The following is a 20,644-nucleotide window of genomic DNA, read 5'->3' as shown; positions in this document are numbered from 1 at the left end:
TCCAGGGGGATGCCTGTGATAGCTTTTACCAGGGACATGGGGAAGGGGAGATTACAGCCTCCCCGTGTGGTCCACACCATTCCGGTTTTTGCTACATGCCCAGACCATACAGGGAGGCTTTATTCTCCCCCTTCTCTTCTCCTTGGGGTGAGCTGTCATGTGAAGCCCCCCCCCCCGGACAGGACACCCCTGGACAGGACACCCCATGGACCGGATGTTACAAGCTCCTGAATGCAGAGCTTGATGTCCGGTCTGGGCCAGGGTCTTGTCTGGTACCTCAAAATTGACTGGTACCCAGAACTGAGGTGCGGAGTCTAACGTGCCGGAGGTTTTACCAGGGACCCTTGCAGGAGAATTTGGATTAAGCAGCCTCCAACATACTTGTCGTGGTAATCAGTCTGGGTTCCTGAGTACAGGTACTTGTGGCGCTAGTAACGCCAAGGTTATACAGGCAGTGACCAGACTCCAGCAGAAGAGGATTTTAACTCTGGCTGAAACAGCGATGGTAACATTGATTGATAAGAGCTCGGATGGAATTAACTCAAAGAAATAGTGCTTAGTAACAATATTATAAAAAAAACTATAACAATGTTGGAGCTAGGTTAGGGAGCCTATACTCTGATGGAGAGGTAGACTCCTAAACCTCCTTTTATAGCAGTTACCTGACCTCTGCCCTCCAAAAATCCCCTCATAACAGAGAGCTCCTGTCCATTTAAGGATGTGCACCTGCGATGTGCGGGACCCAGAAACTGGCCAAGACAGCACAGCGGCCGCATCACTAGCGCCGATCAGCTCCCGTCTTCCTGCCCGAGGATGCCCCAGGGATCCAGCACGCTGTGACATTACCTCCCTTAGGAAAGGGTACCGAAAATGCAAAAAAGGCTTGTTAGGGAACTCTTTCTGAAATCTTGAAAGAAGTTGAGGTGCATGCAGATCTGGAGCTTTCACCCAACATCATTCCTCAGGTCATAACCCTTCCAATCCACTAGAGACTGGAGACACTCGAGAAATTCTGGAATCCAAGAGTAGCTTCTCCTCAAAATCTTCTTGCTTGTGCACTGAAATGGCTGACGGTGCATTAATATTCTTCAAGAAACAATTGATAGCTAGAGGATGGAGAAGAGAGACGTGGAACACATTCATAATCCTCATAGTCTTAGGAAGCTTGAGATGAGATGCCACATAATTAGTCACTTGAAGGACCTGAAAAGGGCCAATGAACTTGGGTGCAAATTTTTGAGTCAGAACTTTCAAACAAAGGTGCTAGACCTGGGAACAGTAAGGGAAAGGGAAATCTACTTTACTTTTTGCCAGCAGATAATTTGTGTCCAGAAGAAACCACACAAATATTAAAGTTAGTCATGGTCTCCTGTACTGCTGGAAGGAAAATAGATTGTACAATTTACAATTCAGGTAACAATTGATGTTGACTGTATTGTATAAAACATAGGGATATTTGTGGTAAAGATTATTGTGAAGGAACTCAGCCCATGGCAACATGCTAACTTCATTTTCTTGATTCGCAGAAATGTAAATTCAAATGTATTTTTTAAAGTCTGGATTTGCTCACTTCATTTGACCGTTACTCTTGGTGTGATATGCCAAAGAAGGCAGCCTGAAGATTTCCTTGATGAAAACTTATGCCAAACTTAGGGCTGAAGGAAGACCTTTCAAGGGCACAAAATGATCAAGTTTATAAAACTTTTCCACCACCACCCAACACAATCCATGGATATGTGTGTCCCGAGGGAGAACCTTTTGCTGAGCACAAATATGACAGGCAGTCACAAAGTCTTTAACATCTTTATGAACTGTTGGCCACCAGTAATTTCTGATGATTAGCTCCAATGACTTCCTAACTCCGGCATAACCTGAGAAATGACAAAAATGTGCTCACTGAAGCAACCTACAGTAGTGTGTAGATTTGGAGACAAAAGTTTTGCCTGATGGAACTTTGATTCCTCAGACTGGAATCCTCAAACACTTTCAGGATTTAAGATAGGCTTATCTTATCCTATATTTGATCGTTCTTCATCCTAGTAAATGCTCTAGAAAATGCATCGGTTTTGGAATTCCTACTCCCCAGTCAAAAATGAATTATTAAATTGGGATGCAGTTTAAATCCCGGCGGTCGGGATTCCGGCGTTCAAAATCCCGACGCCGGAATCCCGAACGCCGAAATCCCGAACGCCGAAATCCCGACACTTTTTCCCCCCGTGGGTGTTCACGACACCCTCGGAGGGAGAATAAATTAGTGTTCCGAGCGTAGTGAGGCTCCGGGCCCGCTGCATGGCGAGCGCAGCGAGCCCGCAAGGGGGGGCGATCCACGTCCCCCCCTTGTCGGGATTTCGGCGTTCGGGATTCCGGCGTCGGGATTTTAAACGCCGGGATCCCGACCCGGCGGGATCCAAACCGCCGGCTTTTCATGCCGAATCCATTAAATTTAACTAGACAAAGAACAGTGATCACCTGGACTGTCAGTAATTTTGACAATAAGCAGTCTTGATAGACAGTTACTGTCAATTTCGCCTTTTCCAGTAAATAACAAAATTCTTGTAAAGCCAGTTTAATTCCTTATCTCCGATAGTTCCTTTCCTGAAACTGTAAACTTGCGAGAAAAAAGATCCACAGGAGTACCATTTGCCGTTGAATCTCTTTGTGACAAAACATCTCCTACTCCTACCAATGAGGTATCCACTTCCAAGAAAAAAGGTTGGTCACAAACGGGTTGTCTCAAAATGGGGGTTATTCTAGTCCATTCTTTCTGACAAAATCCTTCTTAGATGGACAAAACCATGTGCACTGCGGGTGGGGCAGATGTAACTTGTGCAGAGAGAATTAGATTTGGGTGGGGTTTTTCTTCAAAGTGAGATCTATATTGAAGTGTAAAATCATGCAGTCAGTATTTTCCCTGCACAGAAACAAAATAACTCACCCAAATCTAATTCTCTCTGCACATGTTACATCTGCCCCCCTGCAGTGCACATGGTTTTATCCATCTAAGAAGGATTTTGTCAGAAAGAATGAACTAGAATAAACCCCAAAGTCTTTAACATCTTTATGAACTGTTGGCCACCAGTAATTTCTGATGATTAGCTCCAATGACTTCCTAACTCCGGCATAACCTGAGAAACGACAAAAATGTGCTCACTGAAGCAACCTACAGTAGTGTGTAGATTTGGAGACAAAAGTTTTGCCTGATGGAACTTTGGTTCCTCAGACTGGAATCCTCAAACACTTTCAGGATTTAAGATAGGCTTATCTTATCCTATATTTGATCGTTCTTCATCCTAGTAAATGCTCTAGAAAATGCATCGGTTTTGGAATTCCTACTCCCCAGTCAAAAATAAATGATTAAATTGGGATGCAGTTTAAATCCTGTCGGTCGGGATCTTGTCGTTCAAAATCCCGAACGCCGAAATCCCGACACTTTCTCCTCCCGTGGGTGTCCACGACACCCTTGGAGGGAGAATAAATTAGTGTGCCGAGCGTAGTGAGGCACCGTGCCCGCATGGGGGGGCGATCCACGTCCCCCCTTGTTGGGATTTCGGCGTTCGGGATTCCGGCGTCGAGATTTTGAACGCCGGGATCCCGACCCGGCGGGATCCCGACCGCCGGCTTTTCATGCCGAATCCATTAAATTTAACTAGACAAAGAACAGTGATCACCTGGACTGTCAGTAATTTTGATAATAAGCAGTCTTCATTAGGTTAGCCCCGCCTCTGACCCCACCCTTTCTCAGCACGGCTGCCTGCCCGCCCCCTTCTTTTTCTACCCTACATCCATACGCAACCTGGGTGCACACTATACAATTTGGTAGTGAACTTCGAAGAAACTGTTAAAAACCAAAGATCTCTCCAAGGAAAAGACAAGATCTATTTAGGTGAGAATGAGGCAGAAATTCAGCTGAATTTCTGAATTTCCCCAATCAATGCGTCCATCCTAATAATGTTGTTTATGTCTCAGTAAAAGACGTACATAACCAGGCTGTGTGCGCAGCATGTGGATTTTATAGAAAGTATCACAGGTGTAAGCAAGAACAGCTACACTGTGTTCTAGCAAGTTCGCTGGTGTAATTACACAGCTTTACACACTAACATCAGCACTTTCCGCTCCTGTTTGTATTTGTATACAGAGAGGAGTATCACACGTTGTCATTAGTGTAATACACAGGTGCAGAGTAAAACTATGTGGCTGAAACAGAGGGTCTGATTCAGGTTGGCTCTCTAGCACCTTAACGTCACTCTGCTGAACGGCGCCCTTCCCCCCTGCCCGAATCCCTTTGCTGTCTGCTGCGGGCAAGGGGAACGCCTAACATTTTCATGGGAACGACCATAAAGCAGGGGGAGTACCTCTGCTCCGGGACGGTGTCTGCTCCCGCCAGCCTCCTCTCCCTCCTCTACTCATGCGAATGCCACGGCAAGTGTGATACTTGCCAAAGGCGTTTGCACAGGGGGTCTGCACATGTGCAAATACACGCATGCGCAGATCTCCTGCCAGTGGAACGGGGAACCGAATTCACTCCATTCCGATCAAACCTGAACTAGGCCCATAATGTGATTTACAACTTCCAAATGGCGGCACCCCTGACCTCATGCAGCACACAAGGCGGAACCCATGGAATTATATGGCACAGATGGCAGCACCCCTTGAATTATACAGTACACACACAAAAATGTTTATTCTTTAATAAATAAAAACATCAGCACTCCAGGAATTATACAGTTGATTTAGCAGCACCCCGTGAATTATACGACACACTTGGCTCACCCCAGCAATTATACAGGACACTTAGCACAAAAGGAGCTGCAAGATTGCAAGTCAAAGGAACGATTGCTTTGTGGGGCACTGCTTTAGATTGTAAATATACAAAATGCACAATTTTACAATCTAAAGGAGTGCCCTGCAATGCAATCGTTCCTTTGACTTGCAATCTTGCTTAATGTGTTTACATGTAATTGTGGGAACACTGCCAACCAAACACTGCAGCATTTAAAATTGTTCCGGGTACTTGTGTATTATCACGGCGCCCCCGATTTCCATCGCAGGGCATTGTACAACCACAAAATCGCGTCGCATCGCATTGCATGCGATATGATTGCATACGATGCGACGCAACGCGATTGTACCCGATTTTTAATTGTACAGGCACCCAGATGCCTGACTAATGTTAAATGCCCCCCCAGACCCGATTTTAGATTGTACACCCACCCTGATGGGTAATGACTATGTTAAATGCACCCCCATTTTTAACGCCACCCCACTATCAACGCGAACCCGAAGCGAGGCAAGCGCAGCGAGCCCGCGAGGAAGGGCGGTACGCGTCCTCCGACCTTTTCATACCCCCACTATCTACGTCGGCGTGGAGATGATATTATATAGTGTGGTGAGCGCAACGAGCCACCGAGCCCGAAGCATGGCGAGCCCCACGAGGGGACGCTTACTACTTGTGAAGTAATGCGCGGAGGACGCGTAAAGGTCGGAGGACACGTACCGCCGCCCCTCGCGCGCTTGCTGTGCTCGCCACGCTTCGGGTTGTCGTTGATAGTGGGGTGGCGTTAACAATGGGGGCCTTTAACATAGTCATTACCCATCAGGGTGGGGATACAATTAAAAATCTGGTCTGGGTGGGCATTTAACATGGAAATCGCGTTGCATCGCATGCCATTATAATGGCATGCGATGCGACGCGATATTAAAATTGTACAGTCATCCCGGGGAAAGCCTCAAATCGGGTCCCAGCGCATGCCATCGCATACCTTAATTAGTGGTATGCGATACGACGCGAAGGGCGCCGTGATAATACACAAGTACCTTGTTCCGTTTCTGATGTAAGAATATCTATTAGTATTTAAAATATTCAGCAAAAAAAAGTCTGTGCCAATCCATTTCTTCTGTTATATAACTCTAGCAGCACCCTATGAATTATACAGCACCCCTGGCCTGATACAGCACAAATGGCGACACCCCTGACCTGATACAGCACACATGGCGGGACCCCTGACCTGATACAGCAAACATGGCGGCACCCCTGACCTGATACAGCACACATGGCAGCACCCCTGACCTGATACAGCAAACATGGCGGCACCCCTGACCTGATACAGCACACATGGCGGCACCCCAGACCTGATACAGCACACATGGCAGCACCCCTGACTCTACACAGCATACATGGCGGAACCCCTGACCTGATACAGCACACATGGCGGCACCCCTGACCTGACACAGCACACATGGCGGCACCCCTGACCTGACACAGCACACATGGCGGCACCCCTGACCTGATACAGCACACATGGCGGATCCCCTGGAATTATAAACGATACATGGCAGCACCCCTACAGTAAAAAACTAAAAAAAAACTGGCAGCACCCCTGGAATTATACATCACACATGGCAGCAACCCTGGAATTATACGTCACACATGGCAGCACCCCTGCCCTGACACAGCACACATGGCAGCACCCCTGACCTGACACAGCACACATGGTGGGACCCTGGAATTATACGTCACACATGGCAGCACCCATTCAACTATACATCACACATAGCAGAACCCCTGGGATTATTTGTAACACATGGCAGCACCCCTGGATTTATACTGCACACATAGCAGTACCTCTGGAATTATATACAACACTTTGCGGCACCCATGGAATTATACGGCACACATGGGACAGCCCCGGAATTATATACGACACATGGCGAAAGCCCTGGATTTATACATCACACATGAATTATACGTCACACATGGCAGCACCCCTGGAATTATACAGCACACATGTCAGGACCCTTGAAATTAAACAGCACACCTTGGGCACCCCTGGAATTATACACAACACATGGCTGAACCCCTGGAATGATACACGACGCATGGCATCTTCTCTGGAAATTGTATATGAAACATGGCAGCACCCCTTGCCTTATGCGTCACTTGTGGCAACACCTCAGGAATTACACGGCAGACATGGGGCACCCCAGATATCAGGGCCGGTGCTAGGGTGTCCGGTGCTCTCCTGCAAACCCTACATTTTGCTCCCTTTCACATTGCCATTGCAACAAGCTGCAGCCTGATTGTGGGAGTGTATGCAACATGCGATCCTATGGAGATCTCGGGTGCATGTACAGGTATGAATACACCATCTCAGTGCTGTGTCCGCAAAATGTTGCAGGCACTAAAGGTGCCCATACATGCTGTGAGAATCGCATACGTCATGGGCTAGATCGCATCGCATTGCACGGCATGCATGCAATGTGTGTGCGATGCGATCCGAAAGCAGGACAAAAAGTATGTGCAGCACTCGTGACTGAGGGGGAAAGGAGGGGAGAAAAGGAGGAGATGGAAGAAGAGGGGAGGAGATAGATTGGGCGGAGTGTTGAGGACTGGCAGCGACACTGGCACAGCACACTGTTCGTCATTTGATTGACAGCTGACAGGCGCAGGGAGCAATAGGTAGGGGGCGGATCCGGACATGACATGTCATCCAGGCATTCACAGACATCGCTACATGCCTCAGCGCAAGTGTCCGTGAGGCAGCTTTAGCAGAGCAGGGAGGGAAACAGCGCCTTTTCACCATGGCGCCTCCCTGCTTTGCAGAAGCTGCTGAGTGGGTAGCGCCGGCCCTGCCAGGAATGAGACATGGCGGCAATGCTGGAATTATACTGTATATACAACACATGGTGGCACCCCTGGAATTATACATGACACATAGCAACAACCCTGCCTCTGATACGGGACACTGACAGCATGCGATCACCATAACTTATAGAGAATCTGATAGCGGGAAGAGGACGTTCGGCCTCGATTTAAATCCAGAAAATGTCGAACTGTTTACAAGCCGTCTCGGATCAGGTAAGGGGCGGGGTTTAAATTATGCTATTCATGTAATGTTAGCCCCCCCCCCCTCTCCGCAGACCCGCGAGTTGGTATTTAAGTCTGCAGGGATGGGGGTGCAGGGGCTCTCCATTCCAGGGGGGTAGGCAAGTGCTGTCCACTTTAATAATTACTTCAGTGTCCTGTCCACTGATGCAACTGTGTACTTTGTACTTGTCCTAAATTAGGTGCTGTAGGGGCTCTGTAGAAATAATTGATAATAATTTTATCAGAATATTGTTTTATAGTTCGAATTATATTCATATATTTCATATAGTAATTGATATTTGTACAGTTGTACTGTGATTTCCATTTATATATTATATGTATTTGCTGCCATCTAGTGGCTAATTCTGATACATCTCTGGAATTTGGTGATGGTTTATTCTTACTGAGTGATCTCTCTATCATTTATTTATTTACAGTTTCTTATATAGCGCAGCAGATTCTGTTGCGCTTTACAATAGTAGACAGTGATAAAACAAACTGGGTAACAACAGACAGACTTGGAGGTAGGAGGGCCCTGCTGCAAGCTTACAGTCTATAGGGACATAGGAGGGAAACACAAGGACAGGCACCAGTAATAGCATAGCAGTCCCACCAAGTTACAAGTCCAGAAGGGAAGCTATATAATACATAAGTGCCTCAGAGGGTTATGTGTGTGGTACTTATATATGATTTGCTTGCCTGAAGAGGTGAGTTTTCAGGGAACGCTTGAAAGTTTGGAGGCTAGCGGAGAGTCTTATTGTGCGTGGAAGGGCATTCCATAGGATGGGAGCAGCCCGATGAAAGTCCTATAATAGTGAATTGGAGCTAGTGATCCGTGCAGAAGAGAGACGCAGATCTTGAACAGACATCAGTTCTACAAATTGGCTCTGAGGCAGATAACAAAGGGGTAGATCCTAGGGGGCAACAATCTGGTAAAGGGAAGATCACTAGCGAAGTATACTAAAATAAAGTGTGAAAAGATGTGTGAGAAAGAATGATCCGTGTAAAGAATAAAGATTTGATTAAAAAATCAGTCTCTGCTTGTCGCCTCTTTGTGTCTTTATAAGTGGTATTCTTATTTGTCTCAACCAGTAGTGTCTTAACAGAGGCATTCACCTCTTTGTATGCATCCACTGTAAAGGTGCATGGTCTGTGATCAACAAAAACTCTCGCCCCAATAAATAATATCTTAGTGACTCAACTGCCCACTTAATGACCAAGCACTCCTGTTCAACAGTACTTGTGCACTCTGGGCAATAATTGACGGTTAAGGTAGAGGATGGGCTTCTCCACTCCATCTACCTCTTGAGAGAGAACTTCTCCTAATCCTGTCCCAGAGGCATCCGTCTGCAACACAAATTGTTTTCTAAACTCAGGGGCTTGCAAGACAGACTCTTTTTACACAAAGCTCGTCTTAAACCCTGCCAAGCAGTTTCCACTGGTCTAGTCCACTTTATTTTGTGCGGGGACTGTTTCTTAAGACATTCGGATAGTGGAGCCGCTCTAGCAGTGATATCTCGAATGAACCTGCGATAATATCCCATCAGACCGAGAAATGTCCTACGTTGTGACTTACATTTAGGTTTAGACCCGGTGAGGACTGCTTCTACCTTACAAGGCTTAGGTTTAACCAGTCCTCTGCCCACAATGAACACCAAATACTTGGCCTCAATCAGGGACGTGCGGTGAGGTAAATGGCTCAAGAGTCATTGGCAAGTACCAGAGCCAGATATTAACACAATATATGAGCCATGGGGTACATGCCGGCATTATACACATGTGCAGCAGTATACACTGCTGGAGATTCGATGAGTTTTGATAAGAGATGCACAGAAAAGGTAGCGAGGTGAGGCACTGCCTCACCTGCCATAGACTTTTTAATCCAGAGTTGAAAATGACTATAAAAATGATTAGAATAATAAAAATAAGATTTTAAAAAATATATTCTTTGTATTTTTGACATACTTTATAAATTCAAAACTCTGGCATATACCCTAGTATCACAGGAAAGGCTGTGCTTCACCTGCCTCACCCCACCGCACGCCAATGGCCTCAATCATACCAATGGCACATTTCTCAGGGTTAGCAGTAAACCCGTGTGTCCGTCGAGACTGTAAAACGGCTTCTACAGTTGAAAGTTGTGACTCTCAGTTAGAGCTGAAAATAACAATGTCATCTAAATATGCAGCTGCATATTCCCTCTTAGGCCGCAGCAACTTATTCCTAGCCCTCCGGGGTCGAGAAGGCTGTTTTTGCCTTAGAAGCTTCTTTAACGGAATCTGCCAATTTTGTCAAATCAAGTGTAGTCAGATACTGACTATTGGCTTACATTTTCTACCAACTCCTCAACCCGGGCCATCGGGTAAGCATCAAACTGGGACACTTGATTTAGTTTACGGAAGTCATTGCAGAACCTTAAATCACCTGAAGACTTAGGTACTAGGACAATTGGATTATTCCACTCACTGGTGGATTCTTCTATAACCCCTAGGCGTAACATCTCTTCCAACTCCTAGTAAAAAATATATAAATACACGCGCTAGAAACAATGTAAAAATAAAAAAAGTTTAGGAATTTATTAAACAAATATATTTCACTGGCCAGTGATACTAAACAGTATTAAAAACTGATACACATATAGTATTAATAACTGATTTGTTCTTTTATAAAAACAGCCTTTAGTAGTAGTAGTAGTACGTTTATTTATAAGGCGCCACAAAGTGTCCACAGCGCCGTACATAGCAAACAAAAAAAAACAAATTACAAGGTAACGTACAGGGTGTGTTGAAAAATACAGTATAAATAGGGGTATAGCTGATAGAACTAAAATCAGCATCAGTTTAGAAGTAGGTGTGGAACTTGTCGAGGAGACTGAAGATGAAGTAGAGGAAGGGAAAAACAGGACAGGAGCACAGGTGAGGTAAAGAGGTAGGGTGAGTACGTGAGGAAGGAGGACCCTACTCATAAGAGTTAACATACTAAGCTTGTTAATATACAATCTCCTAGGATGGTCTAGATCCAAGTGTAATCTCATGAGTATTGTCAACCATGCATCGACATTTATGCTTTCTTGAGACAGAGAAAGAAAAAAAATGACCCCCCCCCCCCCCCAAAAGGAAAATAAAAATTATTAAAGATTCTTTAATGTCCGCTGTCTGGTCAGACACAGTTTAAAACAAGAAGAGGATGGATCCCTGTTTTATGTTGGCTGCTGACTGACCAGCTACTGTTTCTGTAGTGTTGGGTTGTAATATTTGCAGTACTTGCTTTTTTGCAGGCAGGTTAGGGATTGTATTCTGGAGCTCCAGAAGGAAATGGTGAGGGTAGCATACAGTCATATGACGTGTTTCTCCGCCTCCTGTAAGGTGTCAGCGGCTTCATCAGATAGTGGGCTTCTTCCACCTCCTGCTTTACTGATGCCCGCTTTGCTTCGGGTATGCGATAGGGCCTTTTTTTAACTACCACCCCGGGTGGAGTCACAACATCATGTTCGATGATCTGTTTCTTTCCCAGGACGGCAGAAAACACATCTTGGTAGCGCTTCACCAAATTCACCACTCCCATTTCTGTTCAGGAGTAAGCGTGGCATTCTGGAACCTTTTTAGCTACAAAAGAGGGCACCCTGGCAGGTTCCTTCCAGGGTTTTAACAAATGTACATGGTAGATTTGTACCTCCCTCCTTCTACCCTCCTGTCCAACCCTGTAATTGACTGGTTTCATCACCTCTATGATCTCATAAGGGCCCCGCCATTGTGCATAAATTTTGCTTTCTGTGGTGGATACCAGCACTAACACTTTGTCTCCAGGGTTAAAGGACCGGTTGACCGAGGTAACGTCATACATTTGCTTCTGACAATGTTGGGCCCTTTCCATGAGTTCATTCAGGAGTGGCGCAATCTGCCTTAGATGGCCATATAACTGGGCCACAAACTGAACGACGTTAGGGTCCTGGTACGGTTGGTCTTCCCACCCTTCTTTTAATAGATCTAAAATTCCTCTGGGCTGTTTCCCATAGAGGAGCTCAAAGTGGACTGAACCCTGTAGAGGATTGGGGTACTTCTCTAATCGCAAACCAAGTAAGGTAAGAGCAGATCCCAATCTCGTTTTTCTTGAGACACTGCTCTCTTTATCATTTGCTTATGGGTTTTATGAAATCTTCCTACCAGGCCATCTGTTTGCGGGTCGTACACTGAGGTGGTAATCCTGTCTACCAGGCCGTCTGTTTGCGGGTGGTACACGGAGGTGATAATCCTGTCTACCAGGCCGTCTGTTTGCGGGTGGTACACTGAGGTGGTAATCCTGACTACCAGGGTGTCTGTTTGCGGGTGGTACACGGAGGTGGTAATCCTGTCTACCAGGTCATCTGTTTGCGGGTGCTACACGGAGGCGGTAATCCTGTCTACCAGGCCATCTGTTTGCGGGTGGTACACGGAGGTGGTAATCCTGTCTACCAGGCCATCTGCTTGCGGGTGGTACACGGAGGTGGTAATCCTGTCTACCAGGCCATCTGTTTGCCGGTGGTAAACTGAGGTGGTAATCCTGTCTACCAGGTCATCTGCTTGCAGTGGTACACTGAGGTGGTAATCCTGTCTACCAGGCCATCTGTTTGTGGGTGGTACACGGAGGTGGTAATCCTGTCTACCAGGCCATCTGCTTGCGGGTGGTACACGGAGGTGGTAATCCTGTCTACCAGGCCATCTGCTTGCGGGTGGTACACGGAGGTGGTATTCCTGTCTACCAGGCCATCTGTTTGCGGGTGGTACACAGACATGGTAATCCTGTCTACCAGGTCATCTGCTTGCGGTGGGACACTGAGGTGGTAATCCTGTCTACCAGGCCATCTGTCTGCGGGTGGTACACGGAGGTGGTAATCCTGTCTACCAGGTCATCTGTTTGCGGGTGGTACACTTAGGTGGCAATCCTGTCTACCAGGCCATCTGTTTGTGGGTGGTACGCTGAGGTGGTAATCCTGTCTACCAGGCCGTCTGTTTGTGGGTGGTACGCTGAGGTGGTAATCCTGTCTACTTTTAGCAACCGGCATAAATCCTTCATGAGTCTAGACACAAAAGGGGTACCATGGTCTGTTAAGACCTCTTTCGGTATCCCTAAGAAGGTATACATGGTTAGTAGCTCTCTGGCAATGGTGCCAGATTTCATACTGAGCAGGGGTATAACCTCTAGGTACCTGGTGGCAAAATCAACAACCACCAATATGAATTGGTGCCCTTGAGCAGATTTTTCCACTGGCCCTATCAGATCCATACCAATCCGCTCAAAACGCACAGAAATGATAGGGAGGGGTACCAGTGGAGCCCTAAACTCTGGCACACTGGGCATTCCTGACTTTCAGCCAGATGCTGCTGCCCATCATATATCATCTGGACCTGGGCCTGCTGGCTCTGTATCTGAGTTTGTTGTGCTGCAATCATATTCTGAATCAGGGTTTGTTGTGCTGCAGCCATATTCTGCTGCCCTGCTGCAAGTTCAACAAACTTTTTTAGTAATTTCTCCATATCTCCTCGCGCTTCCCCTTTAAGGGATAACCTATACGGTTTTATATAATGTGCCGGGCTTATCAAACAGACCCAGCAGACACCCTCCTGCTTTGCTGGATATTCAACACACACCAGTAACAGTCTATTTATAATGTGATGGCCCTTTAAGGCTACAAGCACAATGCATCACCAGAGAAGAGGGGAAAAAAACACCAACTTTCAGTTTAAACTCTGATACATATCTCACCCAGGCTCATGCGGTACCGTGTCCTGCTGAGATGGATCCATGCTCGCATTCTCCACCAATTGTAACAAGGATCACAAACACAGGGGGTGACATTCTATGGGATGAGATTTGTGTTTTTTGGCGAATATTAGTAAAAAAAATGGCGACATCGCATTTTTCCTTGAAATCGCATATTTAATAGGATGCGCTAAGGGACGGATATCGCATATTATGTGCGATAACTCATGCGGACCAAAAATGTGTGAAAAAAATCGCATTTTTATTGCATCCAGATGTTTTCGTAAAGAAAAGTATAGAAATCGCTTATTTAATGGGATGCGTTTTCGCAAATTGCACTTTTAAGGTGTGTAATAATCGCACTTTTTCCAGACCAGGTTCTGTTGGGCGATTTGGCCCAGAACTCACTTTGGTCAAGTGCACAAATGGTTAATTTCAACACAGGTGCACTCAATTTCACTCAGAAACACCCCTACATAAACCCCAACATCATTAAGGACACCTGTGAGGGTTTGAGACATGGAGATTTTGCAGAGTGGTTTGGAGTTGCTGATTTGTGATGTGGCCCATTTGGAGGAGCTGCGCAGGAGGGAGGAAGCTGCGCACCAGATCCAGGTAGCCCCCCGACTACTGCGTACCCCACGTACTGTATGCAGGGGAGCCGAGAGAGGGGGGGAGCAGGTACTAATTACCCGGGCCCAGGCTTGCTGAAGGGGCCCCGCAGGGGACCTGGTTCGACCCCTCCCTTCCCCCTTCGTCCCTCCCAGGTATCACCAGTAGCACACACTTCTACAGCATGTGCTGTTCTGACAGCAGGCTCAGCATGAGTGTCTCACTGACAGCGTGAGAGGTCATGCTGAGCCTGCTGTCAGCACAGCACATGCTGTAGGTGTGTGCTGCGTCTGAGATTACAGTTTTTAGAGTTTTCTTTTACCCACCTCTAAACATTTTGGGGGTGTGGCCTAAGTGTGGGAGGTGCCCACACCACACACACTTAGGCCACACCCCCAAAATTTTACCGGGGCCTGGCATTCCTCTCGGCTGCCCTGACTGTATGTATCGTGCTCGCCTGTACCTGGACTCCCTCTCGGATCAACAGGTTGTGGCGATGTTTAGGCTGAACCGCAATAACCTGTTGGACTTATATGAGCAGGTGAGAGATGATTTGGACCCTTTCGGGGGTGGCAGAAATTAATGTGTACCCTCTACTATTTGGCCACAGGCTCCACTCAGTCTGTGACCTCATGGTCCTTGGGGGTATCACAGCCCACTTTCTCTAAGCATTTTACTCAAGTGTTACTTGCTTTAAAGAAGTTGTGGCGGACATACATCAGATTCCCACGTTCTGAGTTGGAGTGGCAGGACCACAAGGTGGCTTTCTATAGACTCTCAGCATTCCCTCACGTGCTGGGAGCTATAGACTGCACACACATTGGGATTAGGGCACCGCACGTGCGGGGATACGTCTATGTCAATCGGCGTGGGCGGCACTCTTTGAACGTTGAGGTGGTATGTGATGCTCATCTCAAAATCCTAAGTGTTGTGGCAGGCTTCCCTGGGAACTGCCATGACGCCTATATTCTGAGGCACTCGGCCATCTGCAACCGATTCAACCAACAACAAATGCCAGAGGGCTGGCTACTTGGTAAGTACATTTTTACATATTACCCTCTCTGTCCTTATTTGTACCTGCTCAAATGTGTGTGTTTCCAGTTTCACAAGCATATTGCTCTTGTCCCAGTGTCTCCTGTTTGCACAATGTACATACCTTACCATATAAGGCAATAATTTCCTATCTGTGTTTTAGGTGACTCAGGATATGAGTGTGTTTCCTGGCTCATGACACCTTTGCGCTCCCCAGAGGGCCCTGCACAGCACCGGTATAATGAATCCCATATTGCAACCCACAATGTGGTGGAGCGTACATTTGGCGTATTGAAAAGTAGATTCCGGTGTTTGGACCGATCATCGGATACGCTGCTTTACCACCCTGCAAAAGTAGTGATGATCGTCCAGGCTTGCTGCATGTTACACAACATAGCCCTGTCCCAACCTGCCTATGTGGAGGAGGAACATGCAGCAGTCATGCAGGAAGCCCAACCTACCACACCTCGGGTAGTGAGGGGTACGCAGAGGGGGAAATCTGGTGCGTACACAAATCATCAGCCGTTACTTTTCTGGTAAGCACGTGTGCCCTGTATTCCAACATGTACCTTTGCTGTAAGTGTACTCATAAACAAATTATTTAGCAATACCATCTGTTTCCACCCACATTTAGCCTAATACACAGAGCCCAACTGATGCAGCTGGTGGTGCTGACCTATCCCTTGCTGTAATCAACCTTTTAAGTACATTTGTAACATGTATGAATTAATTTTGCTCTAAAACATGGCTCACCTGGTGTTGTGGAACTACACGTGCCAGCATGCCCTGACACACTATAACCATTACAGTCCAAACTCTGGCCCTTATTCTAATCTATGCGGTACGGCCCGCGTGCGGCCGTACCGCCGATGTTTTGACACTGCACATGCGCAGAGGTCAATCTGCGCATGTGCAGCCCCCTTCGCCGCAGACGGATTTCGTCCGCCGCAAAGGGGGCGTATAGGGGCGTGAGGGGCTTCATGCCCTCATTTCCCTATGTGTACGCCCCGCGTTTCATGGGCGTTCCCATGCAAACGCGGGGCGTATGCATGGTAATGAGGGCATGACGCAACTCATGGGGGCGGAAAGCTGACGTCGCCGGATGTCAGCTTTCAGCCCCCATACAAGCTACCACACGGACGATTGTCCGTGTGGTCTCAGCTTGCGGGAGCTGCCGGGGCGTGCGGACCTGCCTTCGATGGTCGAAGACCATCGAATGCAGGGGGCAGCTCCCAACATGGTGGAGGCGTACGCCCCGCCATTTTCATGCGGATCGGCAGCCGTCCGTGTACGGACGGCCGTGCCGATCCGTCTTGTAGGCGGGGATTCGTCTGGTGCAGTCGGAGCCGCATATGCGGCTCGACCGCACCAACCAGAATAAGGGCCAATGAGTGCCAGAGCTTGCTGGAATATGTAGTTCCACAACCTTTGACGGGCCAGAAGTTACCCAACACTACTTTTCAGCAATCCCATTGTATACCATTACACTATGTCATATTTCACACAACAATTGCTTTAAAAATAATACACAGACAAAATGTTATGCGTTTAGACATTTTTACTGCAGTATAGTATGTCATAAACAACCTGCATTTTTGTCACTCAAACATTCGAACTGTCGGGGGATGTAACAAGATGTATTGCATATTAGATGGAAATTAAAAATGTATAAAAAATATGAATTATTTTCTTCCACCATCAGGCCACCCTAAACCACTTCTTGAAGCTGCACCCAGGCCACCCCGGGTCCTAATACTCCGACGGGGTGGGGAAGTGGGGGAGCCACTTACTGGGGTGCTAGATACACAACTCAGTGTAGATGCTGCTGCACCTATGACATTGACCTCCATCTGCTGAATTTGTGCCTGCATACCTATTAAGGCATTGGTCTGCGCTGTACACGATTGGCTAAGTGCAGCTATACTTTGCGCAAGGCTGCCAATATGGCTATTCTGTTCCCTTACAGCAGAAGTAAGATCTGCAAAACGGGTGTCAATGCTATTAGCCATGCGCACATGAGTACCTACACCAACCCGTACACTCCTTGAAATTTTTCTTAATTGAAGAAAAGTGTGACGCATGTAACCCTGGGTGTTCCCTATTAGCAGGCTTTGGGAGGCCATAAATTCTATTTGTTTCTCCTTGAAATTTACCAAGGAGTTAGCAACTTGTGCAGCAGAAGCTGCTGTATGGGGTGTGTATGTGGGTGGGGGTGGGTTGGGAGTCACCCCACTTGGGGGAAGATCACTCTGTGATGACGTCTGTATTTCCTCCTCAGCCGCAAAGGTCTCCACGGGTTCTAGAATGATGTCCATTTCGTCCAACATCATAATAGAGGATTCTGTTGGTTGTGTTCCTAGTTGTACAGTACCTGTGGAGGGATGCAGTTAAAATCCCGGCAGTCGGGATCCCGGCGTTCAGAATCCTGACGCCGGAATCCCGACCGCCGAAATCCCGACCGCCGAAATCCCGACTCTTTCTCCTTCCGTGGGTGTCCACGACACCCCTGGAGGGAGAATAAATTAGCTTGCCGAGCGTATCGAGGCACCGGGCCCGCTGCGTGGCGAGCGCAGCGAGCCCGCAAGGGGGGGCAATCCACGTCCCCCCCTTGTCGGGATTTCGGCGGTCGGGATTCCGGCGTCGGGATTTTGAACGCCGGGATCCCGACCGCCGGGATTTCATACTGAATCCCCTGTGGATACAGATGAAGAGGTAAGTACTGATGCATATATAGGCCAGTCTCTCTTCAGTACTGGTTTTGAAAGGGCTTGAGATGCTGAACGCACATACCTAGGGGTATTATGTACTTACACATGTACCCCGATACTGCATGTAACATTGACATTAATAATAAGTGAGATGGCTAGGTCCGATTACATTCATTTCCGTTGCAATGTAGCAGCAGGAGATGAATGTAGTGTGAGATATTGTTGATGTGACATGGGTGTGTGTAATGGCCTGTTTTTTGTTCATTTACCTGCTTCCACAGATTCTGCTCCAACAGGCCTTCTTTTCTTTGATGCGTGAGCACTTCGGGGCGGACAATCTGTGAAAGGAAAGATGGGCAGCCATTATCTACCTTGCAATGGATAAGCATTTATGCCAAAAATGCATTGAAATGACATTACTGGACAATACTTCCTTTGGTTAAGGACTACATTATTTACTCCCCACATTATTTGACATATGTTTTACACCTGAATTTTTTGTTAGATTATTATTAAACTATTTGACACATTACAACTGGTGGAAAATCTGTGGTATGTAGGCATGGCAGCTAAACCACCAGTACACCAATGTTTTTTGGGCCACATACATGTTAAGCTGCTAGAAATAATGTTAAAGTGTTGATCAATATCAGCAGTTGTGGAACTACAAGGCCCAGCATTATGACCAATTTGAAAGTAGAAGCAGGCAATTTTTTTTGCCTGACCTTGCTGGGCTATGTAGTTCCGCAGCAGCACTTTACTTAGCATAACAATACAAGTGAACATTACAGTTTGAAAACATTGCCATGTATGTTTAAGATTGCATGTGGTCACACTTACCAGCTCTGGATGGCGTCAGCGGCCTATCGGTATCCGCGACGTGCATGCCAGGCAGGACCTCAGGGGGTATGATTCTTTTGAGCTTGACCTCATAGGACGTGTAGCAGACAGTGGTGGGGCTTCCTCCGCCAGTCTTGGTGGCCTCCTCCAACTCCATGGCCATTTTACTTTTGAGCTGTCTCTTGATATCGTTGAACCTCTTCTTGACATTTCTGACCAGGCGCTTGTGCTGACTTACAGCGTTCACTGCCTGGCAGGGGCGGATTTAGGGATGAGGGTGCCCCTAGGCACAACAATAATGTTTACCAAGTAGGACAGTTTATAGGGGCAGTATCTGCATGTCCTATCCATTTACACTCTATTTAAGATGGAATATGTACAGTACAGTGGGTATTTTGCAGTTATTGGTACATTTTGGGCTGACAGTACTATCACAGGCATCCAAGTGCCGCCCCCAAACATGTGCTGCCCCTAGGTGACTTTTCCCCAGTAACCGGTCAAACAGGGGTATGATAGCCCGGACAAGTGCAGCATTTTCCTCGTATGAGAATCTGACCTTTCGGCCACTTTTTGTGCGGCCAGCTTCTACCTCCTCCTCCTCATTTCTACTCCAGCCATGTACCCCTCCTCCTCCATGCCAGTGTCTTCCTCCTCCTCACCTCCATCTTCCTCCACCTCTGACATGTGGCCCTCCTGCAGCTGCTCTGGGGTACTCGCCGCACGAGTGTCCCTATTTATGAAGCAAAGAAGTTGGGAGGTATGGGATCCTCCACCTCCTCCTAATGGGGCTTGTCCGCCAGGGCCTGGTCTGGGGCTGGCCTTGCTGTGGCCATGCTGCCTGCCACACTGCTGCCACTCCCTGTAATGGAGGACGACCTCAGCAGTCCTCTGCTGCCTCTCCCACTTGGCTGGCTGCTGCCACTGCTCCCTCTGCCACTGCTCCCTCTGCCACTCCTCACTCTGCCACTCCTCACTCTGCCACTCCTCACTCTGCCACCAACACCTCTTCCTCTGCTCACACTGCCACTGCTCCTCTCCATGCTCCTTACTTCCTATCAAAGAGTGAAATGGCGCCAGTGCCCCTTTATATAGGGGGTGTGATGCATAATGGAGGGGACAGAGGTGGGCCAATAGGTTAGGGGGTTCTTAGTCATGCGGAGACAGTCTTGGAAATCGCACTCCGGTTGGTCCAAAACTCGCACATGACCAGCGGAAGAAATCACACTTTTTGGTGTCATAAAATCGCACCACTTCGCGGCAAATCGCACTACATCGCACTTTTCAGCCTCCAAATCGCATCCCATTAAATATGCGAATTATTACCAAAAAATGCAAATTAAAAAAGTGCGAAGAACGGCGATGTGGAGCGAGATAAAAAAATGTGCATTTATCTCATCCCATAGAATGTCACCCAGGGTCTCAAATGATGACTTAGTAGTTTATTCTCATTCACAGGTAGAGCATAGCAGGTGACATTCATATACTGTTGGTATCAAAGGCAGCAGCATACAGGCATAGCAAACTCCTAAATGGCTCCAATGGTCCCTAGTCCACCGTCGAGAGCAAGGATGCATAATGTGTGTGTGTGCATATATATATATATATATACAATATATATATATATATTTAAAAAAAATATATATATATATACTAGGTGATTCATCGCACCCTACGGGCGCTCTTCACACCGTCGTAAAGGGTTTACGCTAAGGGAGGGAGGGTCAGGGTTGATGCTGAGGGAGGGGCAAGGTTGACAATGAGGGAGGGTCAGGGTTGACGCTGAGGGAGGGAGGGTCACGGTTGACGCTGAGGGAGGGTCAGGGTTGATGCTAAGGGAGAGTCAGGACCA

The 20,644-nt window shown here is 47.3% G+C and overlaps 1 protein-coding gene across 2 annotated transcripts in view; it reads right to left on the bottom strand.

Annotated features, from left to right (window-relative positions):
* MMP20 (matrix metallopeptidase 20) overlaps positions 1–19,572 on the bottom strand; it is a 69,647-nt gene extending 50,075 nt beyond the window's left edge. The window contains exons 1-2 of one of the 2 annotated variants that reach the window (XM_083170058.1): positions 18,796–19,572; positions 18,225–18,293 (exon numbers count right to left, since the gene is read on the bottom strand). Coding sequence is in view for 1 of the 2 variants with exons in the window: in XM_083170057.1 (XP_083026183.1) it covers positions 18,225–18,344 (120 nt within the window). In the remaining variant the exon portion in view is untranslated. Of the gene's footprint in view, positions 1–18,224; positions 18,383–18,795 lie in introns of those variants that run through there. The other variant, XM_083170057.1, reaches the window with a different exon arrangement.
* Positions 19,573–20,644: the final 1,072 nt, after the last annotated feature.

Source organism: Crinia signifera, chromosome 2 (assembly GCF_055691185.1).
Source record: "Crinia signifera chromosome 2, ASM5569118v1, whole genome shotgun sequence".
NCBI classification, from domain to species: Eukaryota; Metazoa; Chordata; class Amphibia; order Anura; family Myobatrachidae; genus Crinia; species Crinia signifera.
This window is presented reverse-complemented; position numbering and strand designations above follow the sequence as displayed.